Source organism: Cebidichthys violaceus, unplaced genomic scaffold (genome assembly GCF_023349555.1).
Source record: "Cebidichthys violaceus isolate CVI_PGR_0920_01 unplaced genomic scaffold, fCebVio1.0.p SCAF_9, whole genome shotgun sequence".
Taxonomy (NCBI): domain Eukaryota; kingdom Metazoa; phylum Chordata; class Actinopteri; order Perciformes; family Stichaeidae; genus Cebidichthys; species Cebidichthys violaceus.
The window spans coordinates 11,227,231-11,242,481 of NW_027176975.1; the positions used below are offsets into that span (position 1 = coordinate 11,227,231).

Genomic DNA, 15,251 nt, shown 5'->3' on the forward strand with positions numbered 1-15,251 from the left:
CACCTTGGAGAGAATGCAAGGAACAGCTGAAGCAAAATGGATGCAGTAATGAGTCCCCTGTTGTATCTTAATATGTCGAGGTACACTGTGCTGCGCTCCTAGTTTTACCAGGGCAATTGCACTCTTACACTGGCTAAAGATAGAGTGTCTGTACTTTGATTATTATCTTGATTGAATGTTTGTTAGCAGGGCATCTCAAAAGTAATAAACATACACCAATAACACCATTTAAAAAGTACTTTATGTTTCCACTCACTAATCCTGAACTGGATTATATCAATGTATTTTACACAGATTTTCCAACATTTCAAATATCGTTGTGCTTTTTCAACCACATATGTCATCCAGTCTCTACCAAATTAGGCCCATAACACAATTTAGAGATGAAAATTTCTTTCCTGTGTTTTCATATTGCATACTTGTTTTTAATAACTGGTTGCTTAATCATTAAAGGTCTATTTGAAATATGGCCATATTTCTTGAGCACATGGTGTGACTGCAGCTATATTTAAATGATGGGAGCACATATTGTTTCAGTTCTGAATAGTTTTTTTTGCAATATTTAATAGCATTTCAACTATATTTGTCGCTACAGCAACAGGATAGATTGAAATGGTCATAGCTCAGTGGTCATGAGTCTTACTAACTTGACAGTTTTGTACAAAGCCATAAAAACCCTAATCATTAATCAGCATGATCATCAAATATAAATATGTGGGTGCAGATCTCAAATCCAGATGCAGCTTCTAAACAGCTAAAGTAAAAACAATTGAGGATTTTGCAGCCTTGGGGGACGCTGAATGCTTTCTAGATGAATATGCACTTAAATCAGGGACTTTAGTTTTCCATCATTTCTCAAAACTCCAAAATAATGAAAGCCTGGACTTTGTAATATTTATCCTGGTACTCTCTTCTTCTTCTTTCAAAATATCAAACATACATTGCTGATTTCAAGCTAAGGGGATTATACAAAAAGCTTGTCGTTCTTGTACCTCCCAGTTATAAAACAAAGAAAGATACATCAGCCAAAAGAAAAGGAAATGAGTTGGCTTCAATGTTCATAGATTGCTTTTGGCGAAAAAAAAAAAAAGAAATAGAAGAGAACATCCTCCGGAAATTTCTGTCAGAACTGGATGAAAAAAAAACGATTGAATTTCAAGTGACTGTAGCCTGTAGCTCTGGCAATGGACAGGCTTAGTCCCTGTGTCCCATCACACCTATTGTATAACTTGCTTCTCAGCACTGCATTAACCATTGTAGCTGTGTTTTATAATAAGATCTGCATTGATTATTGATAGCATGACGGCAATAACCAGTAAATTAAATAGCAGGCTATAGCTCCCCTGATGATCGCTGGGCTGTTTAATTAGTAAACCAAATAGGAAATCAAACTGAAAGCTAAATCAATAGCTGGGAAAATGTGGGGTAATACACTGAGAGTATATGGTTTACCTCACAAGCTCACAACAATCGTCGGAGGTCACAAGAAAGATTAAACCAGAAGCACCCAATTCATTCAGGACAGTTGACTGGTGGAATGCCAGTGTGGAAAGATCAACACAGGCTCTTTAGTCTCTACACTGTTATTTATCACAAAGGAACCTTCATTTCCCCAACTCCAAAATGCATAGTTACATCATACTTCCACTCATATGATAAACCACAAAGAGTTGAGTTTAAATCAAACCTGTGATACCTGAAGAGATGGAGGCCAAGCGGAACGCATCAGGGTGTCGGTTTGGTGCTACAGGTTCATACGGGGATGAGTCATCCATGTCTCCACCTGAAACAAAAGTAAAGATTAATTATCAATCAGAGCATTTGAGCATTTCCAAAGAACAGAAAATGGAATGCAATCTAGCCGGTGTCGGCTTTCAAAGGTCATGCCCCATCAAATTAATTACTGTGCCCAACCACTCACCTGCAGGCCAAGCCTTTGGCGCCAAACTTTGCGTTTCATTAATCTATTCATACATAGCAAATTTAGCAAAGTGAGAGAATTCATTCTCCACTCTAAGCATCCCCCCCTGAAAGAACACACTGAAACAGAAAGGCAATTCAATACATGTTCCAAATGGAAACACTGTATTAAATGAGACTTTTATGATGTAATTTCCATGTATTGGACTGGCTGACCAGCTGACTCCCGCTATGAGCGTTTAGTTGTTTTTTTTCGTATGGAAAACAGGATGTTCATCATGATCATTTCCTTTTGGACAGAGTTTTTTTTCCTCCTGTGGTTGGATTGGGGCATTAAAGCACAAGCAATGCATCTTCCCTGCTAACAATGTTTGTAAAAAAAAAAAAAAGAAGAAAAAATTAAAATCAAATTAGCACTCAACTGACTGAGTCTCTCCCATGTGCCTGCTTCTCTGTAGGCCCTAATCCCGCATTTAAAATTCATAGCCATTCGGTGTGATTGAGACAAACCCTCCAGTGTGTAATAGTTTTGCATTCCGATCCCAACAGAAACACAGCGAGGGTGTTGTGAGGAAGGTTTGGAGGCCCGCTGCTACAAATGAGAAAATCTGAAACCTGTCGGTATAAGACTGCGCTTCTCAGTAGATCCAATCAATAGATATAGTACATTTTGTTTATCAACATCTTTCTGGGATGCTTACTAAAAGGATGAAGCAAGAAAATGTTGTCTTGTGTGTGTGCCTGTGTGTGTGTGTGTGTGTGTGTGTGTGTGCCTGTGTGTGTGTGTGTGTGTGTGTGTGTGTGTGTGTGTGTGTGTGTGTGGTTGTGTGTATTTGGCAGTACATACAGTTCAGTGTTATCCATGTATCTGGTGAACATATTTAATCATCAAATATTCTGTAATAACATCAGATATGTGTTGATACCTCAGTAAAAGTTGAATTTGTCCATTAAAACTGATCAAAAGCACAGGAAGATATGTACACATTGGCAGACGGTAAAAAGGAATGACTAAAGTTAGATAATTAAGGAAAAAGGGAATGACTAAAGGGAATTTTTTATCATAATTTGTCCCCAGCGTAAACCAACCACAGACTTGTGTACAAGAGTCATTTCTTTACAACTTGTTCTACTTCTGTCCTTTCAATCAATATTGACGATCATAACAAGATGAAACAGCTCAGCTGGCCATTCTCTGAGCACATAGCTATTGACATCTGGCACAGTTGAGAATTGTATGTGTGTTTGAAAAAGAAAAAAAGAGCAGACTGGAGAGAAAAATGGAGACAGGACAAAGACGGAGGGGAGAAAGGAGAAACACATAAAGGGTGACAGAGAGGCTTAGAGAAAATGACCTAAATCCTCCAAGTTTTGAGTGTACTACTTGTGCCTTCCTTGTTTGTCTTTTTTGTTTGTGTATTTTTTTCAGTTGCCTTTGCATCGCCCACATCTATGTTCATGTTACATTTCTGTTTCCAGAGTGAGGGAATGGAGATGCTTCCGGACTTGAGATAACAGTGATTCTAATTGCAACAATTACCTACAAAAGCTATAGTGCTTTAGAAGCCTTTCACGAGTTCAAGACTACCACTTACTTGGCAAACAACTCTCTTAACCCCTCTTCCATGTCTATTTCAGCAAAAGACGCAGTCATTGTATATATTTAAAAGAAGAGGCAAATATTCCTCAGAAAAGTGTAATGCTTCTTCTGTTACACTAAGAACAGTTTGTACTGTACAGAACGACATGGAATAAAGGACACCCTATCTTTTGCCAAAAGCAAAACAAATGAGGTTGCTTAGCATTTAGATCAGGCAGCTCCTTCCCGTTTTGGGAAGATTCACTGCACCATCAGCCTGGGATCAAACAGTGTTAAGGCACATTCAATTCCAAAAGTACAACTGTACAGTGGTGATCCTATAAAACATTAACGTCAAACCACAACAGTAGCTATAGTTAATGAATATTAAAAGCTTATTTACATGAATGTTACAAGCCGTGAAAAATCCCACAGCAGGAGGCCTTGTTGTACTTAAAAAAAATAGTGCTCTTTGACAGTCATCCTGGACCCAATTATGCATTCATAATAGAGAATTCTTCCCAGCTGTTTAGTGATAGGATGTTTTTAGCCCCAGGGCAACAACTTATCGCTGTAATTAAGCCTCCGTTTGACTTCATTTGCTCTGACAGTATGGAGCATGACCGGCACAGCTCAGACAGACATGCATGCCTTTCCCTAGTCACAGCAATAGAGGAATACTGCTTGGATTCACAGTCCTCTCCTTTGACATCAGGGGTTTTATGAAGCCGCTGGGCGCCATCACTCATCCTTTTCATATGCATTATCAATGAAGCTAAACTCTTGGGGTGATGGAAACCGTCCTATGGATTCTTTAGCAACTTTCTTGGCAAACTGTTTATGGCTGGAAGCCAAGTAAATTTTAATAACCATCATTCACCTTGTTTTGTTTTTTAAAGGTGCCCTGTACTGATTTTGTTCCTGTTTAATATTGATTTCATGTTGTTACCTTTTTTGCTGCAGGAAATGTTGGGGAAATATTACTTCTTATTTAAATAATAACAACATATTGCAACACTTTTGTTCTTATATTAATCACATACAAAGAAAGCTTAGCACTGCCTGAGCAGTCTGGAGCACAGCCGGAGGTCCTCTGCAGAGCCCTGCTGGTTGTTGCACAAACTCGGCTGGCAACAAAAGGTGATCGAGCCTTTGCTGTTAGAGCTCTCAAAGTCTACAAATGAGCTGTCAGTGGAGATCAAGCTAGCCAGAACACTTTCCTCTTTAAAGAACTTCTCAGAGCACACTTGTATTATATAGAAATGATAATGCATAATAAGGGTGACCGTGGCTAAGTGGAGAGCAGGGCCGCCTTTCCATCAGCGGTTCGATCCCCGGCTCCAGCTAGTCTCATGTCAATGTGTCCTTGAGCACGACACTTAACCCCAAAATTGCTCTCGTAGCTGCATCTACAGTATGTAGATACTGAATTGTCAGTTGCTTTGGATAAAAGCGTCTGCTAAATGACTGTAATGTAAATGTATCAGAGAGAGCACTGGAATATGAGAATTCACATTTTTATTACATTAAGATAAACGCATTCATTTTTCCTCTGGACATCCTCCCATGTGCTTGTTTAAAAAAAGACAAGATAAAGTAAAGTGATACTACAAATGCATCTTTCTTCAAATTGTGCTAAACAGAACACAAGTTGAAGCATCAATTTAGTTAACAGCTCAGCGTTTGAAGTGATATTGACATTTTAAACTCAATTCCAATCCATACAAAGAGAATATTGGATTAGCTCAGAATAATATTTCAAGTCACAATTCCAATCCAGCGAGGCGTGGTGGGCAAACACAGCTGAGAAAATGAGTGCTGTAATTTTTATTCATGCCTTTGGCTATGTGAATGTAATGTTAATATTAATAGTTACACATGCGCTTACCTAAATCAGCATTTTAATACCTGCTGTCAGGTACTAAATGTTAAATATAGTGTAAATCCTGCAAAACTTTCGTAAAAACAGCTATCATCTTTATGGCATAGCAGCATATTGGGGAGAACATTAAAAACAGGCAGCAGAGGTGCAGCCCAATATATCAGCCTCTGCTCACCATCTTACATTATATATCAATAGGAGTGAATAGAAAAGGCCATCATTTTGGATTTTGTAAATTTACAACATCTTAAATTATTTATTAAATAAATGCTTAATAATTAAATTATTATTAAGCATCTCAGTATTAAATGTAAACATGATTAGTGCTGCTGTATTGGTAACTGAAGGATAACAACCCAAATGATTCATCTAAATATACAAAAATGTGTTTGGCTATGTGTGCTTTGAAAAACTTGGCTGACTTATTACAAAAAGCAGCTTCAATTAATGATGCAGAGAGTGAAAACCAGAGAGACAGGGAGAGTTCGAGAGCAAGAGAAATAGAATTAACCATGCTGTGATGACAGCCGTCAGGCCTGGTAGTTGACTTCTGCAGCGCATATTAACTCAGCACCGCTGTGAACCTTCCAGTCAGGAGTGAGTCTTAATGCCCACATCATGACAGCATTCACTGAGCAGAATGGGCCGTCACTCAGTCTCCCCTCTGATAGAGAGCCTGAGAACTCACTCCACTATAAAAGGCTAATCTAAACCCCGCTACCTGGCCCGCATTTCTGTCGCACTGTTACACTATACAGCCTCATAGTGAATGGGAGTCATCTCGGGCACTTCACCTTACAGGGTAGAAAATCATTAGACAGATTTACGAGGACAAACTGTGCCTTTTTTGTCATCATATTTTACTGATCCTTTTCACATTTTGGGATGAAAGATAACTGGGCAGAAGGAGGGATGAAAAGGGCGAGGAGGGGGAAGCTCTAAAAGACTTTATTGATCACATCCAGAAGCTATCGACAGGTCCCTTCCTCTGATGATGAAGTAGCCACCTAGCAAGTGCCGGCTGGGTCTCCAGCAATGGGAGGGAGAAAGCAGAGAGGACATATTCAGCATGCAGGAGCCTGCTTCCCCTATCCCCTGACATGCGGGGCAGGCTGGAAAAATGTTCTGCTTATGACAGTGGATGGCTAAGGTAATGGCCGGTGACTGCTACCATTGCTCATAGTAATGATGGTTTCACCCAGGAATACTGTGTACCTTTGTAGCTCCCCCTCCTCTATGTTTTCCCCCATGACTCTCTCTTTCTTCCTCTCGCTCACTCATTCTATGGTTTTCTCTGTCTCTCTCTTAAATTGTCTCCCCCTCTTATCATTTATCTACCATCCTCTCCTCACCTCCTTTGCTCTCTCCCATACTATCTCCATTTCTCTTCCTCCCTGCCTAAATCTATCATGATGTGCACATCATTCTTACACTGTCCATTTCATGTAACTTCCCACAGCAGTAGGGGTCAACTTGTGGTGTTAGCATGATGTGGTGACATATTCAGAGGGTGACCTTTGCAACGCTGACATTCATGAAAATGGAGAAAATAATCAAGCCGCTAAATTGTCTGGTATTCTCGTCATTTAATGTAAAGATACAGTCTTCTCTCTCTCACAATAAACTGGAACAGATTGGTGTGTAGTACTGGCGGAGCTTTCCTTTCTCTCTCTGCAGTGAACGTTGGCTCAGCTAATTAAACTGCTCTGAAAGGTCCCCACAAAAGATCTTCGATTACTACTTTGAGACCAAAGCTGTGGTTTCATAGCTGAGTCTATGAAATAATGTATGTTAGAGGTGTGGAACTTATCGTTTAAATTACTTATTCTCCTGCAACACTGCAAGGCTAAAGCCACATGAGACCCAGGGCACAAGTGAAAGAGAACCGCAACCGCCTATGCAATTTTGCTGTGTGTAGCAGCCAATGTTTCTTTCTTAGTAATTACTTCTTTTATAGATTCAAACTGCTAGACCTCATTGCCTCACACCAACTGAGTCCCATTCAGAGCAGAAACACCCCATTATCCATCAAGGATGGCTGCATTGACGCATTGGAATCAGCTGCCATTTTCAGTTAAAAAACACAATTAACAGGTCATCATTAGCACCATTAGTGATGGCTCAAAGACAGCACGAGATGGCATTATAACACCTTTTAGCCTAGGGTTTTTAAGCCAATCAGGGTAGTACAGTACAACCTAAAGGCAGGCAATACCGATAAGTACAGCGATCTAGAGGAAATCTAACCCCACATCATAGATGTGGAGTCACACCGGTGTATAATGTGTTTCGATGGAACACTCGATGACGGTATTGAGTCACGTTGTGGTCATACTCTGTACTGTAAAGGGTTTTCTCAGCAGCAATGCATTGTTTCACCACACAAAGTGTCATCGTTGAAACACCTTTCAAAGATTCAGGCCTCTCACTGGAATTATGTAACTGGAGACACTCATGCTGCTTCTAAGTGTCCGGACCTCGTTTACTATAACTAATGATATTTAGAGTTACAGCCTTTCCTCCAGGGTATTTTATGGTTTGACTTGGCTTAAGATTTCCTCTCAGTCTCATGGTAGACTTTTCAGTTTGCTTTCAAATTTAAAGTTATGAATCACACTGCAGGACGAATGAACTCTCACAAGAAAGGAGAGATGCATGCTGCTCAGTTTAACACAATGGTTTACAGCCTGTGAACAAAAATGACTTTAATCAGAAATACATTTTGATAGCACAGAAATGTCCACTGGTAATCGTCACACCTGCTGACGTCATACCATCTGAGTGGGGGAACAAGTGATGCTGATGGCTGATGGTGTTCTGGTTTAGCGATGATTAACAAACATCTTACATACAAGGTGACATCCCTCCTGCCCTTCAGGATTCTGAACCATTGTTTAATTACCTTCCTGTCTTGAGCCTAATATCTATTCTGTATGGATCATTATTATCATATTATTATTATTTTCCATTTCAAACCTCAATCCCACTGCTTCACCACTGTTTCACCACAAATACAAAAACAATGCATGAGATAAAACAAATCATGAAATCCTTTAGTATTTAGTTCTTACTGTTGCTTTAGTTTAAAGTGCTTATGTAACCATTTTGCAGCTGAATTACATTACATTCAGTGGAATGAGAAAGAAACAGAGTACCAAAATAAAGAAATGTGAAGTAGATCTTTCCAAGGTTGTTTTGAATCTTTAGCTATTCTTTACATGACTTAAAGCACCAAACTGATTCACATGGTGAGTACTTCTGTGTGTTGATAAAGTCCTCAGTCTTTAACACAAAGCCTAACAGTTGACATGGTGGTCCAAGCTCAAAAAAAATGTTTTTTTAACATTTCACATTCATGAAGCCAAAACAGTAAAATCTTCCTCTGATGAAAAAAGGAACATAAATGCCCTTTATCGTACTATGATTACTAAAATTTATATTTGATTTTGTTCCCGTTTACTGTGTTTGTCCACTCTGATTATTCATGTTCACAGGTGCACATTTTATCTAACTGTTTACTAGATTAACTTGGTTTTTAGAAGTAAAGAATATTAATATATACACACTAAATAAGGTAACCTTGCCTGAGGCAGTAGAGTATCTGTGTACCATTTGCATAGGGTTGATCAGAGAGGAGCAGGGCATTGTTTTAATCCCAGTCCATCCCTGGTCAACATCAGCTTTTTCTTCACAAACACAATGTTTTAGCCCTCAAGCTTGCAGGCCAACTTCCTGCCCCTGGTCAACATGTGTCATAAGAAGCAGCCCATAGGTGAGGCCTGATTTCTAGATGGCTTTCTATATCTTATAATGGCCTTAAGTGGCAGCAAAGGGACCATATGTGCCAATTGGCTAAATATGTTTGTCTATAAAGCACCAGACATTGCTTTTCATAAAGAGTTAATCACATTAGTTAATTTCCACAGGCCTTTAACAATCTCTGCCCTCGTCTGTTTGTACTTTAGTCATCTTTGTCCTTTCACCTTCTCTAGCTCTTTTCCTCTTTTTTTAACCCCTAGCTCCTCGCTTTTCTTATCTTTCTCTCTCACATACTCTTGGGCTCTTCATCTCTCCACATTAACATGAGAAAAAAGACTTTCAAAGCTACATTACACACGATCTAACCCAACAATTACATCGAAACCTTCCTGATTTGTCCACAAATTATTTTTAAAGTGGCTTAGCAGCATCGAGAGGGTGTGTTGGGATTCGGCCCTTCGTGTTTGTTTCCAGAGATGGATGTTGTACATAGATTGTTTCCAGTTAACAAAAGCCTGCTTGACTGCACAATGGATCGTGATTAGATTAAAGCTGCACTATAAGAGCTTTTCGTTTGTGTTAAAGCAGGTTTTTATCTCCGAGGGCGACAGGGCCAAAACGGGACAGAGCTGAGAGGCATTTGTTCATTAAGAAACACAAGCTCTGTGAAGGGCATGCTGCAGGCACAGGAGGTCTCTATCCCTGACAGCAAGACAACTTGCATGATGCATTCAAACATAAACACTTTGACCGATGTGGCTTGTTTGTTTGGGAAGAGGAGAAAGAGAAGGAGAAAGAGACATAGAGGGAGAGGGAGAGCAGAGAGATCATTACAAAGGGGAAAGAGTTTGAAACAAAGAGAAAGACAGGAAGGGAGACAGAAGGCCTGGGGAGCATGCATGTCATTACATTTCCCTTGAACGCATGTCAGGGACCCTCTGCTGCCATCAGTCTGATGAAGTGTAGCTGGTGCTATGAGCAGTCAGCCTGGCGAATCACTTCACGGATCACAACACAAAAGACCAGAATGCTCAGAGCTCGGAGACTTTGCAACACTACCACCATTACCCCACGTGTCAAAACAGCTGAGCATATTATGTCCTCAGTGTTTACATGGCATGCTACTTGATGTAAGTCACAGAAACTTCGGCCACATGTACAAGCATGGAGAAATGTCGCTTTTAGGTCAGAACCCAGTTGGCCTGATCCCCAGGGCACTGAATCTCTTTCAGCTCAGATGCTGTCAGATTTGTCTCCATTTGAAACACTACGTGCTTTTGACCCTTAAGGATGGGACTGGAGTCATGTCAGCTCAGAAGGCTGCTTTATGCTCTCTAAATGTATTGCAATGTGAAAACCAGAGGGTTACAATGTTACAACAAGAGTGCTATTTTACGTCCTGCATAAGTGGACACGTAAGGGCCACTGAGCTATACAATTGTAACCTAATTACATGGTAATATGGAACACTTTAGGTGAAAACCAATAAGTCTACCATAACAGGTCTACCTAATGTAATCCCATTATAGCTCCATTACCTTTGAGAGGGTGAGGAAAGTAGGAAAGCATATATTTTTCATCATGAGCTTCTGGGTATCACTATAAGAGGGCATCAGGGAATAGGGCATAAACAATGGGTGTGGTGTACATCCTTCTTGTCTTTGCCCGGAAAGTACACTGTTACTTGAGATCGGAACATTCATTTAAAATAAATGTTATAATCATAAAGAATGCACTAAGTCTTATACATTAATATCAATAGAGGTGTGTTGAACATCCACTGCTATACTACTGCAGCAATGCATGTGCATCCTCTGGTACGCGCTTATTGTAAATTAGTAATAAATTAATTAAACATGGTCAAAGAGGGACTACAGAAGGAAACAAATAGCTGACTGGTGAACTAATGAAAGAAGCAAGTGCTAATTTCAAGTGAATACATTTGTAGTTGTATAACTGCATGACTTAAAGAGGTGTCATTATATTACAGGCCCTGAAATTGCCACACAGTTAAACATGACGCGATGTGAATTTTGTGAGACAGTGAATCGTAAAACCATCTGCCTCCTACCTTCAGTGAGTCCCATGTGGATGGTCCAGTAGTTCTGCAGACACTGCAGCTCCTTCTTCATGCCCCTCTTGCAGCGGCAGTCATACAGAGGACTAACCAGCAGCACTTCCAAGGCCGCCTGGCACTCCCTGTTGTTGTCCAGCATGGCTTCCTTCTCCTTGCCCACAAGACACTGGCGCATCACTCGGTACCGAGAGCTGCAGTAAGGGTTCTGGTTGCACATGTCACTGGCCTGGATGCAGTCCACCCATTCTGGCTGAGCTCCGGGCCCAGACCCTGTGCCTGGAGATCCTGGAGAATCATTGGCCACGGAAACGGACAAAGCTGAGGGACCATCCCAGGAACTTGCTGCCTTATCTAGGTAGAGACGTGGGGGGGTGACAAGAGACAACTGGGCTCAGAAATTGCAAATTAATTTGTGAGAGATTTTGTGCTGGCATATGTGTGTGCAAGTGCAAGCACATATCATAAACCTGCTTTTATTTTTTTTATTTTTTTCAGATGTGGGACATATAAACAGGTTTGATGGCCTATGACATGCCCATACATGTCAAGGTATCTTTTAGCAAAACAGTTTACATTCTTCATGGTTCACATTTGTCTTTAACATCTCTACATGGGGTCTGGTTATGTCTCATTTAATTAATATTCAGTGATTTAGCTGTGCTTATCTGTCCTTAATTTAGTGCATCTAAAGCCTCCAAAACAAGTTAGGCAGCAGTTTTCAGTTTCCTATTAAACGTAATTAAAGGAAGACTTGATCATTGAAGTGTATCTAATCATCTCACCTAAAAAAATGAGAACTACACTTGATTCACATTTAGGTAGCCAGAAAATTACAGCTTGCGATGAGTAAACAGTGATCCACAGAGCAGAAACTCAGGTGCTGCCGTTTGACAGGATTCAAGATTCAGACGCGCCTTCAGACCAAAGTAGAAACAGTTCTGGTGAAATGACAAGAGAGACCCCTTGTGGTGATGTTGAGCATTGAGCTCAGAGAGGAGGGGATACTGCATCAATATTAGAGAGCAACGGGTAAGAAGAGAAGGTAACATGAAGTTAGATGTCAGATGATTTTATGTGAAGCACTGTCGTATCGTTTGTGGACGACACTTATAATGGCAATTGTGCTGATGATGAAGATAGTAGTGATGATGATGATGATGATGATGATGATGAGAATGATGATGATGATGATGATGATGATGATGATGATGATGGCATTTCTCATAATGAATCAAACACAAGTGTGTAACTGAAATCACCTCAGGGATGTTCCCTTTACTGCCTAAATAATGTTACAATAATGAGGTTTTTATTCCTACTGTGGAAGCTGGTTGTTGAATGCATCCGATATAAGTGATGCACTCGCATAGATCAACTTCGTTTCGTAGCAATGGGTAACAATTAAGTATAATCCGGGTAAAATATCAACGCCTGTCGGTATTTTACCACAAATAATGAAGAAAAATCTGAATGAACCCTGTGCCCTCAAACAACTCATGCATGAGAAAAGTGGACCCATACCAGAAAATGCTCCTTGGCAATAATTACTGATGTCAAAATGTATCTCTATAACCCAAACAATTCACATTTACAGACAATTGTTTATATTCTTTCCATATTTCACTTCTCACCTAAGAGCAGGAGAAAGACGTAAGCGCACATCCACACAGTGACAGACTTCATATTGGACTCAGCGGGAAGAGAGATGAGTTAGGGTCCAATACGACTAATATTTCCACCTTATGGAAGGTTTAATTCCCCCTCCTCGGATCCTTGGCCCAGGAGTATGCTAACTGTAAAAAAAAAATATATATAAATATCCTCATTAAAGACGCACCTCCGAAAAAATCCTCGACTCCCAATAATAATCCACGATTTTGTTTTGGGTTTTGTAAATAATAGACTAACCCCGACGCAGAAAAATCCTCTGATGTCGAAAAAAAAAAAATCAAATACCAATCAATCAATCAGTCAATCCATGAAAGCAGATTCTCAGGGTCCGTCTGCGCTGCGTTCATACCGACAAAGTACTGAGACTTGATCTCTCCGCATTATAAGGGCTCAGGCTGCCCGCTCCAATTGCCCCTTGGAGACAATTTGTCCCTAAAACATTCCTTAAACTGGCATACAATTATCTGTCAAGTGTGCCAATATATCTAGCGAGTTGGAAGAACTCATCTGAAAGTGCTACAAAACGCTGACTGGATTGTTTTCTTCCCACCATTGGCTCCTTCTAAAAGCTGTGCGCTCCTCTGGAGGGAGTGAACGCTTCTTTTGCAGTGACTGCATGTGTCGAGGCTTCACGGCACTTTATACAGAGGAGTTTCAGTGAACCAGCAGAGGGCGCTGCCGGGGGTTGCTTTCATTGGAAAACGTCGAACTCGGTCACATCGAGGCCCAATAATAAATGTTACCTTAGAGAAAAAACACCACGATTTTCCTATAATCTCCCTGAAGGGAGCTGAGGAAAGATGCACCTGTGCTACTCAGCAGTGAAATTACAGTGACCTCACTTGGCCTGTGTGGCATTCCCTGATCTCCTGGGATATTACCACAGGATTTTTGAAACATTTTGTGAAACAATTCCTGTGATTCATGTATAATATCCTTCTTACAAGATTTATTTCACTTTCATAAGGGAGTCCTTACAGTCTAGCAAAGAGAGTTGAAGCCACAACTGCAACACATCAACAATGAATTAGGAATAAACCATTAGTGTGTCTGCTTTTTTCCCTCATAGCAAGAATATCTGGTCTTCTAACTCATAGTAAAAAATGTTATTGAAATATTTAGCAATGCCACTACATGTAATTTCTGGTTGACATTAGAGCTTCATACCCACAACTCATTGAAAACTGCAAATGATTTTTAAGGACAGGGTTCAAGGGTGGACTCAACAATGATGATGAAAATGTCATCATTCATTTCAGCAATACCCCAACATTTCTCGTGACATCTATGTTTCCTCTGATTGAAAGAAAGATAAAAAAAAAAAATGGGCACAAAGCCTTGTATTATATTTGTGCTCGGAGGAAATAAGCCCACAACCCGCAGAATCTGCCATTTTTCAAAGTGGCTTTGCATTAAACAAAATGACTTTGTTGTGCATCACCGCTTAAATAGTGCCCGGAATGTCATAAATCTTTACAAATCTTGAAAACAAAGTCTCTATTTAGAGGGACTGACAGTGACAAACTGCAAGGCCACTGGCTCATAATGACGTTTGACTGTCAGCCCAGGCTCCCATCCAAGAGGGAAAAGAGCTTGCCGCTATAATGGCAAAATCAGCCTCATTCTGCCTATATTGGCCGGGGCTTATTCCCGTCTCCCCCCAGATTTTGAAGTCTCTGTCATTATGAGGACACTGAAAAGCATCATTCTCCACCATGAATGTATCCTGCATCTGTCCTGCATTAGCGCTGCAGTGACTGATGCAGCCTGTTCTTCAATTCTTTGCAGAAATTTATATTTTAAAACAGAATGGCAAACTTGTGGCTTTATTTCCATAACCAAACCAATTTTCTTCTTTCATTTTAGCAGATAACAAAGAAGGGATTTTGTTATTCAAGTAATTTCTCACTGAAGAGCAGTTGCATGAAGTTTAGAGTTGTTTGAGCAGTAGGCTCAGGAGAAAGAAGACATTTCTAGTAACACTAAAAGGCATGAAATCAGGAGAGAAACATTAGCGGCAAACACAGTGAATAAAACAGCTACATTTGCATTGTGGATTTTTATTCAGCATCACATTCTTTCCATTCATGATTGTGCAATATGGATAAATCCTCTACACATTTTGTTTTCTTAAGCCAGGCTGTCAAGTCCATGGTGGGACATTATTCTTGTTGACACTGCACGATTCACCCCCTCCGTGGGTATTTAATTGCTCCATTCTGACTTCATAAAGCATCTGCAGTTTTTTTTTCACGGGTAAAATTAGAGAGAGCCCAAAGAGAAGCACACACACACATGCATAGCTTTCATAAATAAGCATATCCATATGTGCGTTTGCAGATATACACACACACACACACACA

General features: G+C 40.2%; 1 protein-coding gene across 1 annotated transcript in view; it reads right to left on the minus strand.

The window, feature by feature from the left end:
• Positions 1-13,483, minus strand: part of LOC137866906 (GDNF family receptor alpha-2-like) — a 45,517-nt gene extending 32,034 nt beyond the window's left edge. The window contains exons 1-4 of the mRNA XM_068703182.1: positions 13,126-13,483; positions 12,849-13,010; positions 11,212-11,568; positions 1,697-1,783 (exon numbers count right to left, since the gene is read on the minus strand). Coding sequence (XP_068559283.1) covers positions 1,697-1,783; positions 11,212-11,568; positions 12,849-12,900 — 496 coding nt within the window. The 5' untranslated portion in view covers positions 12,901-13,010; positions 13,126-13,483. The remainder of the gene's footprint in view (positions 1-1,696; positions 1,784-11,211; positions 11,569-12,848; positions 13,011-13,125) is intronic.
• Between the last annotated feature and the right edge of the window lie 1,768 nt (positions 13,484-15,251).